Below are 27,838 nucleotides of genomic sequence, written 5' to 3'. Positions count from 1 at the left end.
CATTATGTGCTCTGAATGTGACAGAAGAGAGTGATGGAAGGAGAAGAAAATTAAATCCAGACAATCGTACGATGCGCACAAATTTAGACCTTAGTAATTTTTTTCCTCAAAAAGCTCACTCTCAGGATTCTAACATCTGTGCTTCAGCCTTTCCTTGCGATTTAAATGTAAATTCAGAAATCCTGAAAGGCTTTCAGTAAATATGACAGAGATAGTAGTAGCAGGATCAAAAAAGAATTAAATTCCATACTGATGTTATATTATGCCATAAAACACAGCATAAATTGTCTTTCCAAAAGTTGATGATTTAAGGGGGGGTTGAAGAAGAAATAAATTTAGAACTGAAAAATTATTCCTTTTCACCCATGACAAAAGCTTGAATGAGAGATATGCTAAAGAATACATTCAAGACACGGCGAAAGAGCTGGAACTGAAAATGGGAAACTGCCTCAGGTTCTACAAACGGCAGTATTACACATAGATAACCTGAGGGAGCACCAGACCAGAGCTGGCAGAATCACTGGTAATGAAGGCCAGCTGCATGGTTGCCAAGACCACACTATGTTGAACCTAATAAGCATAAAAAAGATCTAGAAGCCTCAACATAGTAGCCAATCCTGGAGCTGACAGCTGCTAGTGGCGTGCATTTGAATTTTGAAAGATACTCTAGATATTTGTTAACAAATCTCTCTCCCTTCACTCATCCTATCCTGCACCTCCCTACTACTATTCACTATGATTAATTTCACTTTTCTAATCCTTCTTTTCTCCACATTTTTACGCCCTCATGCTCTTTCCTCCTGCATGCCTCACCTACCATTTCTTTCCTCCATTATCTCTCACTATCGTTACAGGAGATGTAAGAAGCATTTTAGACACTGAAGACTTCCCAATTGGATTGACCAGATGACAGAAGCAGCAGTAGGTACTGGGCTCTGTCTATGACAATGTGAAACAAGAGAGCAGCAGCACAAACAGGAAGGAGGATTTGTCAGATCCATCATTTAGTGCTGGGTGGCACCATCCCGATGCTGTATGATACCAACAGGACACAGTTCAGAGGCATTAACCTCTTCTTGAATTTAAACGCTGGCAAAAAAAGAGTAGTCCTTCAGCATGTTTTCTGGACCTGCCTAAGAGGCAAAATCCCGGCCGTTTAGCGGGACAAACAGGTAATCCTGATACCAGAAATGCTTCAGACTTTACCCAGGTTTCTGAGAAAGAACTGGCAGTAGATCTCCTGACAGACTGCCATACATGCTGCACTACCAGGACACAATAAGAAATATTAAAACCCCTGAACTAGAAGGAATATTCTGCTTATGTGGTTTTTCAGACTTTCAGAATATTTGTATGTACTGTACGGTTTTGCAATTTAGTAGTAAAAATGCTACCAAAATCTTAACTTTAGAAGCACAATAGTGGTGTCAAATTGTGGTTCTAGACAGGAGCAATTCAATTCCTTGTTGTGTTGATCTAATTTGAATAAACCAGTTTTACCTTACTTTGAAGAAGACCATGAACAATTAGCTTCAAACAAACTGTACTTCTCTATCAGAAAGTTGTCACTCTTTTATATTTTATTTTCTTTAAATAAAACATGAAATTAATTTTAAGCTTTCAAATTTGTGTTATACCTGAAGTAATTTCATTATCAAATCCAACAACGTCTATCTTATCACTGAGGGAACAAAGGAAGAAATACAATGGTTTTCCATAGCAAAACAAGTGCAGCAGCACAGCCATTATCTAGTTCATAATGAGTGCATATTAAAATCAAAATGTTATTCACAAAAATAAAGACAGAATATTTTGTTTAACATATCTAGTCAGATTACTTTTACTGCAGTATGTTGCCGTAAGAAACTTATTTTGCGTGCATTATTAAACATATTGTCCACAGCAATATACTAACTGCATACTTTTTAATCAACTATCAATCACTTTTATCCTAACATCAGTAAATCTAAGTATCTTCTGGCTTTTTTGTTTAACTCCTCTCTGCAATAATGTAAAGTGACAAAGGAAAACATAGTCTAGTTCCTGCAGGAAATAAAAGATCTCTTCTGCAGTAAATTCTGGAACTTCTTAATTATGCACAGACTTATTATCTGCATCCCCAGTGTTATAAAGTACCAGAACTTCATTAGAAAAATTAAGATGGAAAAATGAAGGCACCACTTTGTAAATTTCCAGTGGAAATTAGCTGGAAGAAGCAGAGGAATACTGGATCAAAAGAGGGTAATCATGCTTAACTGTGCCCTAGAGCACCCGCATGTATAATACAATTTGCACAGTAACTACCTCTCCTATTACTGCTTGTTTGGAGTATTCTGTGTTAATGGGGTTAGCTAATTTAGTATTTTAACTTAAAAAGACTCTGCTGATTAATAAATGTTGCACACTGTGCTAGTAATTAAAATAAATGGAAGAGTTACAAATAGAAGTTGAATTGTTAAGAAAACATTGTCTGAAAATATATGATAATCCCTGTTTATCACAATACAATGACAGTTCGGAAAATATGCAGATTGCTGAAGTCGCAAAGCATATGAAGAAAGTTTTCAGATGTGTTATATTTGTGTGACTTTAAATGTAGAAGCCATTTTCACTACAGCTAAATCAGAAATACAGGAAAAGATCTTACACATGTAGAAATTTAAGGATTTTTTAAACTCTTAAATCTTATTGAAGTTCCCTGATTTTTAAATGTTATTACCATCAATACCATGCAGCTCATACCACTGAAGTATAGAGCTTATTTAGATCACTAACTTCTCTGTAAGTGCATCTTTTGTGCACAGCACTGCACAGCACAGAAGCCCCTAACCTGGTTCTAACCAAAACATTCTCCTGCAGTGTTCACAAAGCACATGAGAGGCAGGGTTTGCAAACGTTGCACCGCTGCTGCACACAAGCTTGCCAGTGCGTTCAGGACTGGCTTGGCTATCTCCAGTGCAGCAATGAGCACGGACATAGCCGGAAGCTGAGATGACTTGCCGTGTCACACCAGAAGACTACAGTAAATCAGGAAACCTCAGCCTTACACTACTGCTGGTTTACCCCTATTCTATCACCACATTGCAACTCATTCTGATGTATGCTGACTTTATAAAGATATTTAATTGTATATTTTGAAGCATGAGGCATGTTATGTGAGACAGATTTTAGCAATGTTAATGAAAATAATTTACTTTTTTTTTAGTCCAGAGTGCAGCTGCATGCAACTGAATATAGAAATTTTCACGCTTAGTGATATAAATCTGCTAGATCCAGCAGTTGGTGTCTCAAACTAGACACTACTTTATTAAGAGGCTATCCCGAAGGAGTCCAATTGTCATTCCTACTGAAGCGGAGGGGGAAATCACTTCATTTGTATGAAAAATATCACAATAAGGCAGTAACAGCTTCAATTACATGAAAAAAAGGAATCATTCTTATTAGGGTAGATTACTCAGTTGCTCCATAGGAAATTCCAGCAGTCGCTTTAAGGAAGCACAACATTCTCTCTTACTTTCATTTGTACTGCTTCTGTCTGTCACAAACTCTCCCATATCTTTGTCAATTATTTCTGCATTATATCAGAAGCAATAACTTTCTCAGAGCTTGAAACACTTAGAGAAAACATTTCTGCTTTAAAGTACCCTGATAATCAGAGGCAACTGGGAATTCTGAATTTTGTTGGAAATTGCAGGTATACACTGACAATTTGTCTATCTCAAAAGATATCACACAGTATTCAGGACTTCATCTTACACAAACAAGCTTTCCCAACAAATGCCACATACTTCTGCTGCTCATTCCCTCCTTATTTTTGAAAACAAAAGAATAATCAACATAGGAAGCACTACCAGGAAGAAATACAGTCCTGAAGTACACAATTACATAGAAAAAGACAGACTTTTTTCGATTTATAATAGACACTGGTGAGGAAAAAAAGCTACTGCAGAATCTGAGTAACCCTTTGCAGACTTCTCCCTGGAGACCAGCATCCCACACAGCAGCTGCAGCATTACTAGAGAGCGTAAGTCCTGATGATGACCTGCAACTCTGTCATCACCTTTTCAAGGTTACAGATGTGATCCTTGCATGGTTGGTTGAAAATGAACCACAGACAGAATGATCACAGCCTGAAAATGTATAATACACTAGACATTTAGCATGCATGAAGCTGAGCATCACTGGTGTTAGGACATTGCTTCTGTGCATTAAGGATTGCTCTAAATGCCTCTTTACCCATAAGGTAAATAAAGATCCCATGTCAATTAATATCTAAGTTGGAGGCTTCAAATTTTAACTGTACAAGACCAAAGCTTCACAATTCGCTCACTGAAGACAGCCAGAAAAATATTTATTATGAGATCTGACCTTCTGACACTGCTGGCACAGTAGTGTCTGGGGTAAACCTCATCAAATAAAGACTGGGCATTATAGTTATGCCTTTAAATGAAGAACATCATCCATCTTCACTTTGAATGAATCAGTCAATAAATAAAGGAACACAAAGAGGAGTAGAAACCAGAAGTCTATTTCTTACTTGTAACTTAACTCAGTTACAGTTTTGTTACCACAGGAATAGAAGGTACTAGATCTCATCTTTTGCACCAAATATAAAGAATACCGTTGCCTAAATGTGGAAAAGAAGCCAAACTAAGATTTTTTTTTCTGTCTATTTAAAGCTAATATTAAATCAGGAAAATGATCCAACAATAAAATTAGAAAAGCCAAACCATGCAAATGAAATTGATTCTGGCATTCTTAAGTACTAGTCCTAACACATAGCAGCATGGAGCTGATGGAAAAGTTTGAAACAGATCAAAGATAGCAAAGCATTGTCTTCCAGTGAATCAGTGGTTCACAAGCTGCTCATGAGGAAAAGTGATTCCTTTCTATCCTGAATTCTGGTATTAAAGTGCCAGAGGATTGCCAAGAGCAGTGAATCCAAGGGAAAAATTGACAAAACATCAATTTTTTTCTAGTTAATGACAAACCCAGTGCAAGTGACTTAACAGGCCTTTATTATGAGTGGACAAGAGAGTTCCATCATGATGAGAAAAGAAATGGAAATATTTTGTCAATAGCCTTAAATCTTTTGGGTCAGAAGCCTTAAATCTTTTGCCATGAATTATGTCTGCATTTGGGATTGTACGGAAAAGAACTGGTCTGCCTGACACTATTACAGATGCTATGGCTTAGGAAACCAAACTGCTTCAAAGATGAATACAGTTTTACAAATGATTACATGTTCTAACATGTGCAGCATACGCTCCTGCCCCTTCCAAGTGAGCTTTGTTAACCTCCTGGGGGAGAAAGCAAGTCTCTTTGGCATCCAATACCATTCTTCCCTCACATAATCTGTTAACTCACTGAAATACGAAGACCAACCAGTATTTTTTCCTTGGCAAAGTGCATGTGGTAAAACAGAATTTGCATTTGTTTTCTTATTTCCCACGAAACCCATCTGTTGCATCCCATATTATTATTAGTATTACAAGTTCTTCTATAGTTTCATAGATACGGATGGCACATGGCACACAATTACAAGATAGGGTCTCTGTCCTGAGCAGTTTATAATCTAAGGACACAGAATTTAGAAGGATGTTCATAGAATGTTTGCTAGTAAGCTGTCAGGTTTGACATTTCATTTTGTCAGGCATGAAAGGTTTCTGAAAACAACAGAATAAAGAAAGCATTCTCATAACAATATAAGAAAAAAACAAAGAACTTACTCTTTGTCATGTATGCAGTTTCCCCAATCCTCCCTTTTCATTTCCTCTCTGCCCTTGTCCAGTGGTGAATCGATGAATGCTGCCATGTGCAAGGTTGGTTCCAAAGGCTTGTGGCGCTGCCAAAATACTTCAGCAGTATCACGGAAAGGTCCCTGAAAGGTATAGTATAATGTAAGTGTTTTATTGTGGGGTTACAGTTCTTTCCTTTGCTTCTTTTATTCGTGACATATCAATGATGAAAGAAAGAGGACACAGAATGTGTGGGAAGTGTAGCAAGACTTTTCCTCCAAAATAATTAAAGCAGTTCATTTTTATAGAGAGTTACAGATAACACAAAGTTTGATAACATGTTCTAAAGCTCCAAAGAGAAAGGTGCCCTCCAGTTTTATTTAGCTACTAACAAATATTTATTATTTTAAACTAATAAATTATTAGAACTGATTACAAAAACTTAGCTTTTCCTTAGAAAAAAGATATCGGTGAAATGAAATCTGATACACAAGTATTAACTGCGTCTAGATTCTGTTTAAGTAGAAAGCTGAAGTCTTTTCCTTTTGACAGGATAAATGTTTTACCTTAAAGAACATGGTCTTTTCAATTGAACTCTAAAGCTATCAGGAAGGTAACTTAATACATGACTTAAGATATAATTCTTCTAATACAATTCAAACTACTGACTTAAATAATATAGGCATATAGCCTATTTTTAAAATGTCTAATTCCACATTAATCTCACTATTCTTTAAAAACAAAAAGCAAGCTTGTAATTCTTCCACAAATCTCTATATATACTAATTCCTTTTTTACAGACTATATTGTTTAATAACTGATCTTATCAACGTTTACCATTTAACACAGTTAAATAGCAGCAAGAAGCTCTTTCCTGTGCTGTCAAAGTGACATCCTATGTCTTGCTTTTAGTACTAATCAGTGAGAACTTACCTGAAGTATAATTAGTGCTATATCATGCTCAGGACAGTTTAGTGGCAATTTTGGATTTAGAAGTGTTGCTAATGAATTTTTAATTTATTTTCATCATTGTTGATCCTGCAATGAACTAGTGAAACCTTCTGAAACTATGAATAGACAAAGACTCTTAATCACACCCTTTATTCTTAAAGATATCCTTCTTTAAATAGGTTATCACTAACAAGTCACAGCTGGAGTTACTGCAAGCACTGAGTGAAGACTGTGGGGCTAATAAAAAGAAATGATTCACGCCTCATTTATGTTCACTTATGTTTTACATTAATAGAAACCAATAATAGGAACCAGTTACCATAAAAGTCATGGACCGTAAATAACACAAATGGCAAATAAGTATCATCTAGTACTTTTCACAGCTGGACAGGAGGGTTGCTATATTTGAAAGTAGTTAATGGATTTCTATTGGAACTTTACTTTTTAAAGGCATAGCACCATGGTCTGGAAATTGCTTTAAAGGTCCTAGTAAGCACATCAGCATAATATTTACGCTTCTTGCAGTGATTTTCTTGCTTCTATATTCTAGGTAAAAATACATGCTAATTTAATATGACCACAAGAACTCTTTAAAAACAGAATGAAAAGTGTTATCCCCTGTGAAAGAATAATCAATACTAGAACCATTAACACTAGTAAGCAATGTTCTAGTAATACCTAATCTGATGATCAAGTTGTAAAAATAGTGTAAAACTGAACATAAAAAGATGAATACTCTTTATTGCAAGATATTTGTGCCAAGTGGGTATGTAAAGGAAATAAGAATGAAATGTACTATTACCAAACGTCATAATAAATATGTTTTCTTTTAGGAAATAGTCTTTCATATTATTGTATTTCTTCTTCATTGTAAAATATTGTCTCATATTCCACCAGTGTAGGGCCAAATCAGCTACCTAAGCAAAGCAGTTATTTCACGTTTAATTTCTAAGACCTTCTAACTCTTTCTTGATCCATAGTTCAAAGGAAATTACTAGAGAGGAGGAGGAAAAGAGTACAGTTAAGCAAAGGTCTCTCAAGCAAGTCTGTGTCATCACTAATGAAAGTGATGTTAGAATACTAAGATAATACTAAACATTGCCTGTGGATTTTTCCATTACTCTGAATAATGTATTTGAGGAAACTTACCTAGCAATAGGCACCTAAGGAATACATCTAAAATGGCAAGACCTCTAAAAAATCCACTTATCTCTTTCCATTTTACAAGATTTGTGGAATCTGTGGTACAATGGTGTCTATGCACATGCAAACATTTCAGGAATCCTGCTTCAAAATGGAAATCTTCCTGCAGAGGTCAGGCTAGGAGAGGAAGGAATGGACTCAACCAAGTTTTCACCCTGGAAACAACTCGTGTAACTCTGTGTTTTATGTTTGGGATTTGTACTGAGTAGCATAAATCTTACTACTGACTGGTTTGTCAAATAAAGTTTAGCAGATCAGCATTTTTAGTTCTTTCTATCATAGAAACAGAAACTATATATTCATTTAGAAACAGAACAGAAACACAGAAGCAGAAATAACATATTTTTCGCTGTCCCATCCCAGCATGCCCTCAAAAAATCCCCTCAAAATGGCAATGTGCTTTCTGTTATTAATGCCTTTTCTTGAGCACATGACTAATTTTAGCATTATCTGTGTTTCCATCAAACTAATTCTAGTTAACTCATAACTCAATAATAAAAATGATAGATCTAAGTATATTTAAACTTTTATTTTAAATACACTATCTTACACACACAGAGATAATGTATAAAATGCTAAATACTTATTTCCCAAAGTGAAAGGTGAAAAATAGTTAATTTTTATTCTTTTTGACATTCTCATAAAAAATATTGAACCGTACAGGTAATACAAATTTTAGATACCTGCAGTAAAATAACAAGTGAGTCACAGTGGGCTGGACAGATGTTAGAAAAAGAAGCTTGGTGTGCAGAAGTGTTACCACAGAGAACTAGGACACAAGTATATCTAGTAATTAAATTTCTTATTGTCACACCAGACAACTTTCAGGATGATGTGCTCTGATGGGGTTTCATTTCCAGCTGTTTCATCAGCTCAAACCAGTGTCCTTTCTTAGACACACAACCCTAAATTGTCCAAGTGCTGTGTAGGGATTTAGCCGTGTGACTCCCATTAACATCAATAAGAGTCGCGCAGCTAAATCCACGCTCTGTGCTTTGAAAATTTACCCCACAGTGTACATCCCAGGGTGCGGAAAGGATTAAAGTATTATATAGTAAATTCCCTCTTTGAGGTGCAGAAAATAAACAGAACTCTTCTGGTTTGTTCTAAAAGGCTATCTTGTGCACCACTGCTGTGCATGTGTCTGAACTTAGAAAGGTCTGTAAAATATTCCAAACCCAAGCAGAAGCTTGTAAGATACTTCATATACAGTTTTACAATGGAAAACCTTGAGTTCCCTTTTTATTTAAAAGCATGATTCCTTTTCCATGTCCACTAGCAAAATCTTGCCCTCTATCCTGAGAGACAGGGCATTCAGTCACATCCTGCTGAAGGGTGTCATAGCCCCTTTGGTCCCAGAAGGTAAAGCTATAACGTCATATTTATCTCAACCCCAAACTCCCTGATCACCCAAACTGTTTGTGGGCTCACACTTTGTCTCAATTCTACTGTGAGCTGAGTTCATTCGATGAGGAAGCTCATGCAGTCAAGGTAAGGAGAACATAAGGAGGGAAGAACAAAGAGAACTGCTCTGAAGTTGACCTTTAATGTCATAAGCAGAGTGGATCTTCAGTCAAAGTTACTGAGAAGGACACATTCAGAAATGTTGTCTTTCTAAGCAAAATAAAGGTTCTGAAGATGTTGTCATTCAAAGTCAAACAGGCACTAAAAGTGTACGTGTGTGGTAAGTAGAAAGTTCAGTAGATTGGACAAACTGAGAAATTCTTCAGAATAGAGGGAAAGAGAATACTTCTATCCCAAAAGTAACTTCATAAGGCATTTACTGGCAAAAGCTACATGTCATTGTCTTATCATCAAGTCAGGAACATAAAGGTTGCAGAAGTCTGTCTGCTGAGAATATTCGGCATATGCCCAGAAGGTTTTGATAATCAGGTGGCAAAAGCTGTTCTGGCATCTTGTGGGATATTCATACTGATGCATTATCTCAGAGATCTCTATTACTTTATAGAAAAGAAACAAAGCTACCTGCAGCATGTGTTGACAGGAGATGAAATAAAAATTGAGACCATGACGCTAAGAGTAGGAGAGGGGCAACTTTGCTCTGTTGCAGATTAAAATGTAGAAATGTATGTAATTAAAGCTGACACACAACTAGTGGACACAAAAGAGCAGGAATGAAAAGAGATGGGCAGGATGTTTCTTGGCTTTCATATGGAAAACAATCGCAAAATGAGGAAAAAGTTATCATAACTGGTTAATTTATCCTATTATTTTTCATTTATCCTATTTTTATTGTTTTAAAATTGGCAATTTAGACTCCTACCTCTAATGAATCATAATAATGATATGCAATTGTATCAGGTCTTCCCTTTTAAATATTGGAAATGACATTTTTTCCCCAAAGGACAAAAGTATGAAGAATCATGCATCCTTGTTTTTACGAATCACCTAGATTTCTTTTTCTTTAAGACAAATCTGTTTCAAAGACTTTATACCCCGAATGTAAGCACTTGATCTTTGTAAAAAAAAAAACAAATCCAGAAAAGGGGTTGTTGGACTCGACAATCTGAGATATTCTACGATTATCTATGATAAAAGGTATCAACAAAAGCTGCCTCAGAGACACTGAAAAATATTACCTGAGGTTTCTGTCTGATGATAGCTGGCAAGGGCTGTCCTGTGGAGAAAGTCGGAGGCCTTTTACAAGTTGGCCAGTCGTAGAGCTCAGAGGTAAAAGGACTCTTTGTTTGCTGCTGTCTGTGGCTCAATGGCTTTGACTTCCGTAGCAGCAGCTCCATTGGATCTGGGGATTTTCTGAAAGGTGAATTGTAGATGCCTGGAATCTGAGCAGAAAATGGGGATATCTTTGACTTCAACTAACTTAGAACTCCCTCTTGCATTTATTCTACAGATCAAACCAATTTAAAAAAAAAACTATATAACCATAGAATCATAGAATCAAACAGTTCTAAACAGTCTTTTTGACAACTACTGATTTGACATAGATTTATAGTGTAAATACATCTCTGCATTACAAAAGAGGTTAAATAGGGCAATGTAATGTAATCTGTGTTTCAGTCCTTCAAATGGGGGTAACTTTCATTTTCTGTAAGAAAGAGCTTCATCTACCTCAAACTCATGTTTTCTTTCTGTCACATTCAATCTTCAACCTTCCACAGCAATAGTCAAACAAACATGCCAGGTTTCCATTATAAAAAAAAAACAAAAGTGTACAAATTTGCATCTAGTTTTAAAGGCAAACCATTATAGCTGTTGTGTACTTTAAAATTCCTCTACGCAACAGGAACAAAAACATATTTTTATTTCCAAACACATACTTAAAAGAGTAAAATAAATACCTATGCAGGGGAAGATAACTCTTGTCCTTTTAAACTCTGTGATGGCTGACTCACAAGGGGGACAAGACTTCACTTTTTAAAAAGTAAAAATGAGTCATTAATTAAGGGAAAATACCAGAAAACTTATAGAATATCAACAGCAAATAATTGCTTTTTTCCAACAAAATGTTCACATAAAATTCCTTTCACTGTTCAAATGTATTCAGTTTTAATGGTATACAACTTGTGAAAAACAAGAATGTGAAATAAAAATTTCTGAATTGTGAATTAAGCTAAAAGATTCATTCTTCACTAAGTTCGATATTTTATTTTTTCAGGATACATTATTAATTGCATCACCAGTGTGATCTAATATAACAGTTACTGATACAAAGCATAAATTTCAAATACTGAACTAGTAATCCGTGTCATTAACAGTCTGTGACTATCTAGCAAGTCAAAGTTATGTGACAGACTGTTCCCAAATCATTCGACTGTTCCCAAATCATTCCTATAAATGTAGGGATTTTCTATTTATATATAAACAAATCTCAAATAGACATACGTGAGTGTACAGAATTAATTATGAACTGTTAAATGTGAGAATCCTTACACCATATTGCACAAAGCCACTAAATCTCCTATAAAACAGATGACATATACTTAAAATACACCTGGCAAAAATTAATTTAAAGATACTGTGTTGATTTAAGGATATTTTCTATAACAGTATACTCAGAATACTCTTAAGACTTTCAAAGTATATTTGCTCAGTTAAAATATATACTTCTTTGCTTTTATCATAGCTTTAATTGCTAAGATGTATTGAATCAAAATAGTAGGAAAAGAAATCAGTTTTGTGATGTTGGGAAAGGTAAGGAAAAGACTAAATGTCTAAAATCTTGCATTTCTCCTTTGAAAAACTACTGAGGACCCATGAGAAAACTAAATAGAGCTTCAGCTTCCTCATAAAGTATTAATCTCTTGGGGCTGGGAAGACTGAACACTCCTCAATTAGCTCTAATGCATTTTTCATTAACATATCCTACTGGGAGGTTCCAGTTTCTTCTGCCCAAACAGTTAAATAAGGCTGATATAAAACATATTGTTTAATGGGGACAAAAATATTCTGAGATGGTAGCTTATTCAAAATATTGTTGGGCTATTCAAAATGTTATGGGCTATATTCTTGAACTCCCTAAGTGATCTGGCCCTAATGACATTTTATTTTGGCCCTCTGTTATATGTTCCCTTCTTAGTGCAAACCTTATAAACTATTCCTCTACACTAACAGTCTAAATGTGCAATGGGAAAGAGGACATGAATAGAGGGAAGTGGTAGAAACGTGTATGCCAAACAACCACTGGTTGCTCCTTTAGCTCTTCAGGATGCCACACTAAAATGGCAGGGTTCCATGCTCCAAATAGCTAGCAAGCAGGATCCCTGGAGTAAATACGAAATTACAGCTCTATCTGTATAATTTGTTAAATCCAGCTGCATCCTTAAAGTTTGGTTCTAGAAGTCTGGCTCTCACTCACATAAACATCTCCTAAAGTTACAGATTCTCATAGTGTTATTATTTTGTGCTATTTCATACATTGCCCTACTGCAATTTTCTTATCAGCCCTGTACATTTTTGCTTGTGAACACTCGCTGACCTCTAAGTGCTACATAAACACAAGTTCCATATGTTGTCTCGGGCTTTATTGCACTGTTCCAGAATTACTGAATGCATTTACACTATATATTTGTTACAGATGTTCTCTCAAATATAAAATGCCACAGCAAAGCTCGCCCATACAAATTAGATTCCATGCTAGAGATATACAAACCATCTCTATGCCATGGTCGTTATGGCTCTTCACTCATTAGTCCTACCATGGTCATCAGATCTGCCTACTTTCAGATCAATTAAATTTTGCCTTCACTCTGTTAAGGACAGTAAAATAGAAAAGTGATTGCTCATGACTACCTTTTTTCACATTTCACTGAACTGCTCATAGTATTTTACTTCATCTTTCTAACCATTCTTACACCATCAATATTCAGCTGTTGTATCCTACCTAACGTACAGACTGTGTTCTAGCCATGCCATGAGACTTCAGAGCTCCCCAGCTAGTGGGAGAGCTACTGTTCTCTCACAGTACAATCCAAAGAGCAAACTGGGAAGGAAATTTTGACCCCCCAAGACCATAAGATTTTTTCAACCTACGCAGCACAGGTTTGTTTTTTGGTTTTTGTTTCTCCAGGATAGAAAAGTACAATATCTTAAAAAATTTAACTGATTTTCCTCTGAAGAATTATAGGCAAGAATAACTTTAAAGCCATGTGCTGGCTGAGTTCTAGGAAACAGCATTGCCTCTGTTAGTCATATTAAGAGCAAGTATAAATGGCTCCAGGAGTACAATGGCTTTCTGAAACTGCAGTTTGCAATCTATATTGAGATACTATGTATATTTTACTTGATGTTTCTTTTGTTTAAATGTTTGGCAGTAAAAAAAACTATAGCTCATACAGGATTCAGAAACTGAAATGCTACTAAATATCTCCAGGTGTGCAAATACATTTGGTTTTTAGCACTTAATGAAACCAAAATTAGCCATAATAGCTGGGGAATCCATTGAAGCAGTGTCTTTTGAATTATTGCTGAAAAGGTGTCTTAACAAAGAGCCACCTTTTATTGTTCTTTTTTTTACGTACTCTCAGGTTAAACACGTACAGATAGTGCACCAATGATGAAAATGGATTTAGTGAGGCCACTTGGACACTTTGAAAGTTGTCGCTTCTGCTACAGCTGAAAATCTTTGTAAGATCTGGGTCAATATTGATTATGAAGTGCATTTTTAAATAACAATTTTCAAGCAACCCTTGTTAATTACTTTACATTTTAATTATATACATTGAAGTATTCAATCAGACAGATAGCAGAGCAATCAGCAGAGTTAGTATCCAGACAGATAAAATTAATACTAATTTACTCTAAATTCCCCAAGGTTTGTGGTGCGGTTTTAGGCCTAGATTTAAAATTGGCAAAGTTTGGTAGGAAAGACAAGGGGATGAGCTTGCTTTTACTTCCCAGTTCAGACCAATCTCTGGCAAACGGCTTCCATTCATTTTTAAATATCTTGTCAAATCAGTCTTATTTTTGTAATATCTTGCACATATGCTGTGTGCTGATGAATGCCCTATTCACTCTATCCTCTGCAGAGAGCTGGCAGTCTGCAGATATCTGAGAATCTGGAGGATCAAAGCCTTTGGTACTTAATAAATTTGCTTATCTTCTTGAGACCAGTACAATGTCTTAAAAGCGTTACTTCATCTTTTCCCTACTTTAACACGATATTCTCTGAACTACAATGCCATTGTGGTTAATGCTGCTTTTTCAATGGTAGCAATATCTGTCTTGAGATATTACTATCATACTATTCCCACTATTTTCAAATACAAATCCCACTATTTTCTCCACCTTTCATCTGTAAGAAAATATGTTACCCTCCAAAATACTATAATAGATTACAAAAAGCAACTTGTCTGCAGGGAGAATGACACATTTTTCTGTACCCATGTTCTTTACAACTAAGAAGGGACTTTGTCAAAGCCAGCTTTCTGGGACTTCCCTTCCAGTGTGCTGGATTTGGCTGGGCTAGAGTTAATTTTCTTCATAGTAGCTGTGTATTAGATTTGTGCTGGAAACAGTGGGGACAACACAGGAATGTTTTCGTTATTGCTGAGCAGTGCTTACAGAGAGTCAAGGCCTTTCTTACCTCTCACACCACCCCACCAGCAAGTTGGCTGAGGATGCACAAGGAGCTGGGAGGGGACACAGCCAGGACAGCTGACCCCAAATGACCCAAGGGATATCACATACATATGGTATGTTCAGCGTATAAAGCTGGGGGAACAAAAAGGAAGGGGGGACATTCACAGTGATGGCGTTTGCCTTCCCATGTAACCGTTACACATGATGGAGCTCTGATTTCCTGGGTATGGCCAAACACCTGCCTGACCATGGGAAATGGTGAAGGAATTCCTTGTTTTTTTCTTTGCTTGCATGTGCAGCTTTTGCTTCACCACTTAAAGTGTCTTCCTCTCAACCCATGGGTTTTCTCACTTTTACTCTTCCATTTCTCTTCCCCATCCCACTGCAGGGCAGATGAGCAAGCAGCTGGGTGGTGCTTAGTTGCCAGCTGGGGTTAAACCATGACATCCAGGAACAATTTCCTAAAGTGACAAATACTATGGGGAAATCTGTGCTAACCGTTAAAAACCCTACAACTGAGTTATTTGCAGTACTGTCATGCTAACTTCCACCTCAATAAGACCAAAGAAATCTCAGGAGGGGACTCTGCTAATAGCTTCTTACTGACCTCCTTGCTTCAGGCCCTTCTGGCGAATGGTGGCCCAGTGGTGAATACAGCAAATGAGGTGTGTAAGCAGAGATATTATTTTTTTTTTAAACTATGGCTCTGACTTGTCAGGGAAAATAAAAAAAATATAAAAAAGAGAGAGAAATGAGTTATACCATAGATGTATTTTTCTCCTAGAATTCCCTGCCTCAGACCTTCCATCATGGAAACCCAAGCATGACCTGGAATATTAATTGTGTCAGGTCAAGCATACTGGCAAATGTACCATTTGTTACCCAGCCATCCTTAGCATTACATTAATATTTTGAATCATTCTACATTTCTAACACTCTATCATTTAGTTTCCTCCCAATCATTTTCTTATCTTTATAATTAATGGTTGCATATAAAGAAAGAAAAAGTCACAAGCAAACAAATATTAATTTAATGAATATTAGCAAAGAAAAGATTTGATTTTTATATTCTCTATTGCTTCTAGCTCTAATCCTATATTTACTCTACACTGCAGAGTATCCATTTTTGTCTTTTCTATTTGTTATCTCTATGCGGAGATAAAGACTTAACTGTTTTTACCAGAATACAACAAAGAAATTATTAAGGAGTTTGCCTTGAAAGCTAAACTAAGAAGGAATGCAGCAGCAAAGAAATTGAAAGAAGGGAAGGAAGGAAGGAAAGAAAAAGGTGGAGGTAAAAAGTGAAAGAAAAGGCTGTGTTGTTTATGGTGGTTAGTTCTTCAGGAAAGGTCAGTGACCCCAAGTAGTATAATAAAATGTGAACAGTTTTAGATGCTGCAATGAAGGTATTATTTCTTATTCTTCTTTCTTACTTCTTGACTAAGCTTTTAAAGTCTACATAAATTACAAACAAAATAGCCCCTAATAGATACAGTGTAGCTACTGCACTTCAAATAATTACACAAATGCAAAATTAGAACTTGCTGAAGATAAAACACAAGCATTATGTCAATGCAAAGTGTATCCTTATATCTTTAAAATATCTTTATCTAAACAATAATAAAGGCATGCTCTATTTTAATTACTTTTCCATATCAACTTTGAAAGACTGAAATAATCAACATGTATCATGACTATAAATGTTTCATTCAATAGTCGTTTAATTTTGAAAACATAGCTTTGAGGGAGGAAGCCTTTCGCAAGTGATTCTCAGAGTAAGAACCTAAATAAAGTCCTCCTTTCTCACTCTGGTCTTTCAATGAGGAGTTAAATGAGAAGGAAAATACTTGAGCAAAATAGCTACTTAACTAGAAAACCCTTTTTTGCCCCAGTGTAATTTGCAAAAAAAACTAAGCAAGCTGAGAGGATAGGTAAGAGATCTTTAAAAGCCATAAAAGTAAAAGCATGAAGGAGAGCTGTGAATGAAATATTTGCTAGAGATGGGATTGCTGAATCAACACTGACCAGTGCACTTCATCATAATTATCAGGACATACTACTGCCAGGGGATTTATAAAAATCCCACTCAGCAAATAATTGCCCTGCTCTTAGGAGATAGTCAGAGTGTTAACACACTGTCACAGTCCAGTGTTTAGTAAGATATTCAACATTCAATTACTCTTGCTGAGAGCTAAAAGGAAACATGATCATTTCTCAGCCTCTGCTGTTATGCTTCCACATGAATTCCAGTGAACAATCTTGTTAATCCTCAGACATAGTTTCTCTAGGAGGTAAAAGAAATACCTTAAAACATTAATGACTCATAAGAAAAAAAAACCAAACACCTGTTTATGTGATGCTGCAACCATGTCTGTAAAAGAAAAGGAATTTAAAACTTCTAAATACCTAGTTTACTACAGGCTCTCAGACTATTCCATTTGTAGTGAAAATAAAAGGATAATATCTTTAACATGAAATTTACTGGGGAAAGAGCCATCGATAAAAATTCTGCAAATACTGTTCTAGCAACAACTATAACGAAACTATGTCCATGAACTCAAATTTGAAAGACCAAAATGTTTAAACCACATAACAATATATTCTACTAGGAATAATCCGTGATTTTTAAACCAATATAAATATATTTTTATATTAAAAATTAAGAATAGTGTAAAGTTTATTCAAATATTGGGGAAATGCAGCAATGTGGTTTAACATTCCAGTTTGAGGTAAAATTTCCTTACCATGGCTGACAAGAGGGAAAATGTCACTGAGCTTTATAAATGTAGGTTCAGTTCTCACTGATCTTAGGCCTGATCCTATAATCCTTATAAAAATATACTCTCAGGAATTTCATCTAAAAAAAGAATTGGATGGCCTAGCCTATCATTGTACCTAAGATATTTTAGCTTTGTTTGAGATATTGCTTTTATGCAGAGAATGAGGAATTCATAAATGAGTGATGAGTAGTGCATGTTCTTTCAAGTGGGATTAATTACCTGTCTCCTGCTTAATATATATTCTGTTTCAACAAAGTAATAGGAGCATTAATTATTGTTATTTTGCCTTCAGATTGTAAAGCTTGGTTCAGTCCTTTTCATCTATGAAATGTTTGCTTGATATCAAAATAATAGTGTAATCACATTTTAAATGCACTTTTATAAGTAAACCCAGCTGCAATTTTATGGACTATACAATGAGGTGTTAAGGAAACACTGCAGTCCAGTACCCTGGCCACAGACCATAAAATCAACCTCTAAGCCTGCACACCACTAAGTTCATTGCAGGAAACCAAACTGTAATTGAGTCTCCAAACAGGTAGCAACTGCTTTTGTATTTTGGCAAAGAGACAAAAGAGAAACAAACTCTTGGTTTAATGCATGGATTGCTGTGGCACAACACCCAAAACACAGCAGCCCAGCATATGCAGAGGCACCTCCCAAATGTATCCACTTTTCATTGATTCTCTCTCTGACTAAGGCTTACTCTGTCAAATCTAATTCTTATGCAGGCTCTTGATGACTTGACTAGATCAGGGATAATAACTTGAATGAGGGAGTGATGACATGGGAAACAATATGATGATGAAGACACAAAACAGACATAAACCACTCCAAGTTCTTTTGCTGACTTCTCATTTGACTTCTAAGTGATTTTGAAACAAGCACAAAAATACAGTTCAACTTGCTGAATGAATTTATCTTAAAAATAGGAATGAGAAATTCCATTACTGTTACCATTTTTTCTTCAAGTGCTGGGATTGCTTATAGGATTATATACAAATTCTAGGAATCTCAGAAAACCAACCTGTTTCTACAACCACCCTGTATAAATGGGAACAAAAGATCTTAGTATGAAGAATAATCTCTGAAGGTGATGGTGTTCTTCCATGTATCAATAACCACGTATGAATACACAGAATTTCCTTATTTCACAGGATTATTTTGAGGCTAAACTTACTTGTGCTTGTCAGAAGTTTTTAGAGCCTTTAAATGTGTGATATCATTTACATATTTAAAATTAAAACTCCCATCTACTGTTGTTTTCATAATGGAAAAGATTAGCTTTCTAAAAAAAAGGCAACTCGAAATTCACTCCTCACTGGATTGAGAAAAATTTTTGTAATTATACTATTTAGTACACCAGAAGTTACCTACAATATATCAGAAGACAGGAGAAGCCCTTCTTAAGAGATAGCAATGGAAATCATATAGAAAATACCTTTTTTAATTAAATAATTGCTAATTAGAGAATTCATTCACTTCTTCAAAAATATATAGGTGCACCTAAGCAATGTAATATTTCATTGCTTTTTATCGTTTCTTACATGTGTTGCATTGTGCTTACCTGTGAATCTTCTCTCACAGACATAGGTTCTGACAGATTTATTAAACAATTTGCTGTAGTAAACCTATAGAATTAGACAATGACTAAATAGTCAAAAAGTGGCTGTGTATTTAACAAAGCAGTCTTCAATGAGACCAATATACAATGAGGTGAATGTTTCATGAATGGTCATAGTATTGTATACAGGAAAGAATGAAGAAGAGGGAGCAGAACCATGTTAGTCAGATTTGTACAGGTAGTCAGAAATGAGTAGAAAACAGTGATGTACTAAGAAAAAAAAATATTAAGATGCTATGGAAAGATTGTTGAAAAAGAAAAACTGGAAGCAAAGAAAACAATAGATGGGGGAAGATATACTGGTTTTATCATGTCCACTGCAGGACAGACACAATTCCCAAATTAACAGTACCTCTTAGATACCGAACAAAGGCATTGAATATTGAATAAACTGTGCAAGTTAATGAGAGAACTTTACCATCATACTCTTCACTTGCCTAAGAGCTGAAAAACAAAGAACTGGTGTGTACATCACTCATCTTGAAGTCTCATTAAAGCAAGGATACCATCAGCACCACTTCTTAATCAACAGGAAGGTTTGCTGTTGAGAAATATTGTGTTTTATCTTCATGACTTCTCCCAAGCTGTTCCTAACCTCTCTCTTCATACGCACTTATTTCTTATTTAGCATGTACTTCTGATATAATAGTTTCAAAATCACCCGAGAAAGACCCTACATCACATTACACTTACAAAAACACCAGATAGACTACTACACATCAACCCCATTTATACCAGTAACAATTTCAGGAATGTCAGTGGAGTTCCACTCTGTGCAAATGTGTGTGAATGTGGCTCTGTGTGTGAGCTATTTAGCTGATATTTGCACTACATTGTAATTTCCTTGCAATATAGATTCTTTCTTGTATGTGTGTGTCACATCATACACAAAGCCAGCATTCAATATGAAACTCAGTCTTACCAGTTTTCTGACTCTGCAGCAATCCAGCCCTTTGGCCACCCCAATTGACAGTAATACACAATATGTGGTCATGTTTTTCTAAGATCTCAGCATGTACACTTTTGATAGATCACACAGCTTGCCCTTTAAACTCTGCCATTAATCCTGCCCACAGGAGTTGAGCAAGTTTGTTGTCTAGAAAAAAATCCACACAAATAGAGATTATGCAATTCAAGTGCTGAAAAGGACAGTTTAAGTACAGGGACCTTTTAGCTAGAGGATTTTTAAATGACTAATGCTGGATTGAGCTGAATGCTCAATACATGGTAGATGCAGAGATGCCACTGTGCTATAATAACATATGCTTAGTATGAGTGACATGACTAGCAACAAACTATTTAGAAGCAGCTCTGAGAAATATTGCCATGTCTACATGGATATGTCTTTGAAACCAGCTTGCATAGGATCAATCACAAAACAGCACTCAAACTTTACATCCTATTGCTGTTAAGCTCTTTCTAACGACAGGTGATTTTTTCAGTGTAAACTCTCATTTCTTTGCACAGTTACCCAGTTATCAAATGAACTGAAATGATTTTATAATAAGCAGCCTTTAGGAAAAATAGTTTGCAATACTGTCACAGAACATGCCGAAAATTATTCATTTTTTAAGTTCATTCACTCATTACCTTTAAAAATAGGATGCAAGTATCTTGTTTTCTGTGAAGTATGACAAAGAAAGAAATGACTGATTTCTGTTGGAAGCACTCTCATTCACTACTTGAGCTAGAATGAGACTTAGGGCAAGAGTGAATGGGAAAGAAGAACTGCTCACTGACACCAGGAAGAAATACATCTGAAATTGTGCATAGCCATCTATTTCTTATAGGAGGCAGATTATGGTATCAGCAAATAGCACTTCCCCAGCTTTTTCCCATTACTCCCTAATCTACAGAGTTACCCCTTTCTGGGCATGAAGTTCACCATGTTTGCCACCGTAGTTTTGGCTTTAATTGTACTTGCCCTCTCTAGGGAGACAACCACCCTTCTTAGAGAGAAAGAAAGGCTGATTGAAAAGGATATGAGCGAAACAGAAGTTGTACGCTTTGCCTTAATGGTTTTGGCAGAATGCACACCAGGTATATGGTGGCTTCCAGCACTTCTTTTTACACCAACATGATACTGTGATTAACAGCAGATTTACAGTCATGATTGTTCCCAGGATGCATAATCCTGAAGGGCAAGAACTAGACCCAAATTCCAAGAGAAATGACAATTCTTGATTGCATGCAAATCGCTTAAAGTTAATTTTTGGAATTCAGACCTAGTGGAATATTAGTTCTAGGCAGAAACATTTTTCTTTGTTCAGGTATAATGTCTTCCAGAATCACAAACAGTTACTGGCTGCTTGCAGCTTACCTTACTTTGTCCTTCTTTATGACAGAAACATTAAGCAACATGAACTCAGATTCCTTTCAAGTGAACTGAGAAGGTGTGTACAGTGCCCCATGAGGCACAAGAGTTGAACGATTTTCCCGCAGTGAATACCTGTGAACGGACTGATACATCTGGCTTCCAAGCTGGAAGTGAATACATGAAGAAGGCTAGCTGATCAAACATACATGTCACGAGTACTGCAACAAGGATTTAATGTAAATTGAGAATCCTTTGGAAATCATGTTTTATAAAAACAGAACACTGTGGCATGAAGTGCTTTATATACTAATGCTATTTAAATGTAGCTGCAAGCCTGCCTTAGAGCTAGGAAAGCTCACTCTCTCCTCTTTAAATGGGATTTTTTTATGGTACAAGCTTTGGAAAGACCTCAGAAATATCAGACTTCTTGGCAGAGAAGTGATGAGTGTATATTAAACACCCATGGATAGGTGGGGACGTTCAGTGATTGGGAAACCTACATTAAAAAACAATCAAAAATTAACCATTTTAGTTCATCTTCAGGAAGTATCAGTAGTCATAATGAATGATAATTTCATCCCTGGAATGTTTTTGAGACAGGATAACAAAATTACAACAGTAAAGAGGGAGGAAATAACATGCAAAAGGTAACAGCTAATTCATTCTTCATGCTAGCTCAGTCCTTGGTCTTTCCTGAACAGACACTGCCAGCAGTAACAAATTACGTATAATCATTTTGTGATGTGGACTGTTCACTTGGGACTGAGCTCAAATGACCAAACTTGCAGCCTTGTCTCTTAAACTGTGGATCTGAAGATCAAAGGCCAGAGCTTTATCCACTGAGTCCTCACCTTTATAAGAATAAAACTGCCAGGTGTCCGCACACAGAGTGGGTGTCAAACAGTGTCATTTCAGACCAATTGTTTTCAAGTTCTTACAGGACAGCACATTAGGTTAGAAGCATATAAATCAGTTGTGGTTTCTGAATATTCATTAACCTGCTCCAGGAAGGATTTTGTGTTTTTTTTTTTTAATTCCTCACTTAGAACATTTACACCTGAATTCAACAGAATTAACTCCTGATTTCCAGTAGCATACAAAGGGGACATACACAATCAGTGTAATTCTTACAAATTGCCATTTCTGTTGATAGAAAAAATGTAATTAAAAAATACCCCAGCATTGAATAGAATTTGAATTTTAAATATTTAACTCTATGAACTGACAGACATAATGACTGATACAACTGACTCAGGTGTTATAATTTTGAGTTTGACAATAACGAAAGAAAATCAAAACAAAACTGATTTGAGAAACAAAAGCTAAAAAGTAATCTTGGGGCATGTTTTTGCTACCTTTATCCTCAAGAGCCCTAATCAAGAGTCCACTTAAGTTTGGTAAATGACTCCTATTACCCTAAAGTAGAATTGCTTATGGAGTATGGGTGTTACACAGAGAAAGAACTGAAAAATTCAGTTCTCATTGTTGAAATTAGAACTTTTCACTGTCTTAGATGTTTACATCTGTTATGGTTTTTTGAAGGTTGGAAATATCAATGACAAGAATCATGCAAACACATGATCCACCAGATGTGAGCTTTTCATACCAACTTCCACCAAGTGCCATCAATTTATTCAGCAATTCTATCTTCCATTGACTTTAAAGGCCATTTGTTAGCACTTTGCAAAGGATGGCCCTTCCTACAAATGTCAGCCTTGAGAATATGACAAAGAGCAGAAGTAAGAACCTATTTAATTATTTAAAGGGGATGTACAGGGACATAGAAGAATAATCTACATAAGTAAACATGTTTATAATACAAAACCACGTTTAATAAGTAGCTCATTTGTTAATGACAACTAAAAAAGGGATCATTACCACTGTAGTAGCAATAGCATATTGTTATTATGGACTAATAAGAAAAACTTTACATGTTTCGTGCTGCAATAAGAAATTGCAATGCAGTTCATGATCAACCAGGTAAAACCCACAAAAAAAACCACACCTGCACTATTATTTCTATCGTGTGATAACCGATAAGGAATGAGAAGAAATATTCTTTACAAAGACAAAGGCTTGTTAAATTTGTACTGCAATTTTTATCATGTCCATCATGAAGCTGGAATTTATCAAGCTGTTAAGGTAAAAACAGACAAGGGAAATATTGCTTTATATACATACATTTTCGAATCTGAAATAGAGAGAATCTTAGTTTGAAAATGGGATTTAGCTGGGCAGTTGCCACCTCCAGATCTATTCCTGCTGTATTTTACACTGGAATTTCTTGCAACAAGCAACCAGTGAATGAAAGGACAACATAATTCACCACCTGATAAGAAGAACACAGACTTGACTGTTGGGTTTGGGTTTTGTTTTTTCATAATTATAGGAATCAAACAAAAGAATCTCATGCGTGTAAGATGCTACTGGAGTTGGTTTTGACACTACTGGCCTATATAGCAAGTTGATTAAAAGCTCAGTATTTCATAACCATGATGTTTTAGAGCTCAGGCTTTATTTCTCCAGACATTATTTGGCAACTAAATTAATTTAAATTAAAAAAAAAAACCTTCTTTTTTTAAGCCCACTTTTATGCCTACAAATCGGGTTGTATTTGTGTTGCACGGGTACAACTGGTACTACTGGAAAAAAAAAGTGTGCTTTTAGTAAAGCAAAAAATTGTGTTTTCAAGTTGGCAGGATGCATAACATTGTTCTTTCACAGAAAGACAATTGGTAATTATATTATTAATATCATTAGTAACTGTCAATTAGAATTACTACTATTAGTAATCATTGATTATATGAATACCCTGTTTTAACTTTCTTTTCCTTAAAATTCTTTGCTAAAAATTAAAATCTGAATGAAATGATTTTAGATCAGGTCAGATATAAGAAGGAAGTTCTTTACTGTAAGGGTGGTGAGGCACTGGAACAGGTTGCCCAAAGAAGTGGTAAATACTCCATCCCTGGCAGTGTTCAAGGCCAGGCTGGACAGAGCCTTGGGCAGCATGCTCTAGTGTGAGGCATCCCTGCCCTTGCCCATGGCAGGGGGGTTGGAATGAGATGATATTAAGGTGCTTTCCAACCCAAACCACTCTATGATTCTATGACTGTGATTTCCCTGAATGTCAGTCTCATAGCAATGGTACTCAATATACACACACCTCCCCTTCAAAAATGTAGGGGACTGCAGGCAAAACAAAAGTAGGTGTGCCTATATAATACCTTGTAGGCAGATCAAACTCCTTCCTCCTGAGTTTAAAGCATATGCACACTTATTCTGCCCCTATTTTGAGCTGATCAGGAGCTGTGTAAGCTGTCTGTTCTTGAGCTAATATACCATAGCTCTCAACAGGGCCGATTGGTTTGTGTTGAGCCCCACGTTATAGCTGCAGATTGGCTTGGAAAGTAATCAAAGCAAGCTCACATCTGGCTATGTATGACTATGTGTATATACCTGCTACCAGTAACAACAACTAATGCATACTAATTTAGAGTTTGATATCCATTTCTTCCTCATTTTTTTCTTTATAAAGGTAACAGTTTATGCAGTAACTAAATGCTTGAATAGCAAGTTAATTAATGAAAAAGCCAAAACACATTGACTTCATCATAGTCCATGTTATTACATACATACTAGACATACATTCATGACACTAGCACTCTTGGTTTTTACTTTTTGACATGTAAAACAATGCTAGCAATCAGGAATGGGCACAATCTATACACACACACACACACACACACACACACACACACACATATATGTAATATGATGAATACCTATATTACCTGTGGAATAAGAAGAGCAAATTCTGTAGTCAATAAAGGATTCACAGACTGTAAGGCCAGAAAGGATCACTGTATCATCTGCGACATTGTGCAATACTGTGATGTTTGATAATCTCCCTGTTTAAATTGTAACACTTCTGAGATGGGTTTCTTGGCTTCAGCTTATAGGGAGTGGAGAATGGGACTTGACATGTCCTTCTTGACTAGAACTGAGAAGCAACAACTCCTTAATTCTTTTCTGTCAACAAGTAAACACCCTTTTCTCACTCTTTTTGCTTGTGGAAAAACAAAAAGATTCAAAACTATCAATTGCATACATTTGAAACAATTATTGCAAATATGTATTTTGCAATGCTGCTCATATAACCTGCCTGAACAACTGCAGCCTTGATACATAAGGTGGCTCAGCTCCATCTGCACCTTGTTATGCATGGCAGGAAGGGGAGGGAATTGCAGTAATAACGCTATGAAAACACTGCACAGATTATTCTTAGTATTCTAGATCTGTATTTGGACAAATAAATTATTGTGAACTATTTTCAGTTATTAACTAGCTCCCCTATCTAAAAGCCACTCAGAAATCTTGTCATGCTATACTCTAATAATATTTTACTATGTTTTCTTTTTCTAATAAAATAACTTAAATTTGATTTATAAAATGAGTTTTCATAACTGATATCCAGTTAATTATACTATATTTTTATTTATTGGATAGATCACAGTTGATTCTCAGACAGAAAGATTAAGTTTTTTGTCACTAAGTGTCATGGTATTTTTCCTGCATTGTTTAGGATTAACAGTTCTTACACAGAGATTTCAATTAACAACCTATGAAAAGCAGACACTTAGATCATACCAGCATTCCCTGATTGCATGTAAATTCATCTGAAGAAGAACCAGTCACTGAACACTTACGGACACCAAATCTTTTATAAGTTCACAAAAGGGGACTAAAAAAAGCAAACTCACAAGCTTTACCAGCCATATCCATTTTGTCTAAGATATATCTACTACCATATTTAACTGTCTGTAAAGCAGCCTATGGAAGAAAGCTTAGAAAAATATACCACTTTTATCAATACAAAGCAAATTAATGCAGAAATACTTGAAATTTATGAGGCATTTCTATATGAAAACAATCATGCTAAATAAGCTGATTCAGGCAGCCCTAGGAAAAGCTTCAGCTGAAAACCTGCACTTCCAATCTATCCTAAACCTGAGCAGAACACAGCACCAATCCCAGCATTTGCTCAATTAAAAGAAAAAAAAAGGAAAAAAATTAAATCCCTTCACAGCTTAATAACTTGTTAGCTCTTGACAAGTGCAACAACACAACAATAAGCCAGTCAAAATGAGTTTTTAAAGCGAGGTTATGCCCTTCATGTTGTGTTATCACAGTGGCAGATCAAACTGCTGACTTGGACTCTTTCTGCCACCAGTGCTGATGCTGCCTCTATGAAGCTACTGTCACAGAATAGTCATGGTACCTGCTCTTGCCTATAGAAAAGCACTAAATTGAACTCGAAGTAGTGTCTTTGTGTTATCTTTTCAACAAGTCATGTCCCATTCAGCCTGCTAGTTTATCTCTGTCAGGCTGGGGGCCCAAGTGGTTTGCATGAGCTGTCAGGGACAGGTACACCAACCTGCTTGGTGCTAAGGAGGTAATGCATCTTTCGGGCTTGGTATTTCTTTTTCTTTTCTTTCTTTTCCAGGTCTTTCCTTTTCTCTTCATTTTCCATCATTTCTGTGTACTTTTGCAGTTCACCCCTGTAATAAAATAAGTCTGCTAATTATACTACAACAATAAAAGGTGTGCTCATGTTTTATTTTACTTCAACACTTTTATAGCTTCACAGTATTCTGTTATGTATTAACAGTATACTAACACCACTGGAATGTAAAATTACAGTTCATTCAGTTGCACAACAGCAGGATTCTACATGGATATAACTGCGAAGAAACAGGATTAAAATGATAAAAACTATGAACAGCATATTTAGTTCATATTGCTTACTCTTTCGAAGAATATGCTAATGTATGTATTTTTATACTTGATAAAACAGCATTCATTTATGTCCTTTTTTTATCTTTCAGCATCATCTCAGTTTGAATTTCTCTAAGCACAAATTATTATAATTTAGTGATTTTCCTTCAAATGGTTTCAAAATAAAAGTTGTTCACTTATGTTTCAGCTAATACCTTGCAATGCCTCCTTCTGATCTGCAGAGAGAGAAGATCTTATAGAATGAGAGAGGACAGTAAACACAGGATAAGAGTTGACATACACTCCTAGATCCTCGAGCCATCTGCAATGCTGAGAGTGTAGGCATACAGAACTTGATGTAAACCTTTTACATGTGCAATGTCCTTTA

General features: G+C 35.9%; 1 protein-coding gene across 6 annotated transcripts in view; it reads right to left on the bottom strand.

Annotated features, from left to right (window-relative positions):
* SPATA17 (spermatogenesis associated 17) overlaps window positions 1-27,838 on the bottom strand; it is an 81,133-nt gene that overhangs the window by 19,935 nt on the left and 33,360 nt on the right. For 5 of the 6 annotated variants that reach the window (XM_062605970.1, XM_062605966.1, XM_062605969.1 and 2 more), the window contains 3 exons: window positions 27,110-27,233; window positions 10,493-10,696; window positions 5,730-5,881 (listed from right to left, as the gene is read on the bottom strand). In XM_062605970.1, the coding sequence (XP_062461954.1) occupies window positions 5,730-5,881; window positions 10,493-10,696; window positions 27,110-27,233 (480 nt within the window). The remainder of the gene's footprint in view (window positions 1-5,729; window positions 5,882-10,492; window positions 10,697-27,109; window positions 27,234-27,838) is intronic. The other variant, XM_062605971.1, reaches the window with a different exon arrangement.

Source organism: Pezoporus occidentalis, unplaced genomic scaffold, assembly GCF_034315485.1.
Source record: "Pezoporus occidentalis ecotype Australia unplaced genomic scaffold, CSIRO_AGI_Poc_V1 ctg93, whole genome shotgun sequence".
NCBI lineage: Eukaryota > Metazoa > Chordata > Aves > Psittaciformes > Psittacidae > Pezoporus > Pezoporus occidentalis.
This window is presented reverse-complemented; position numbering and strand designations above follow the sequence as displayed.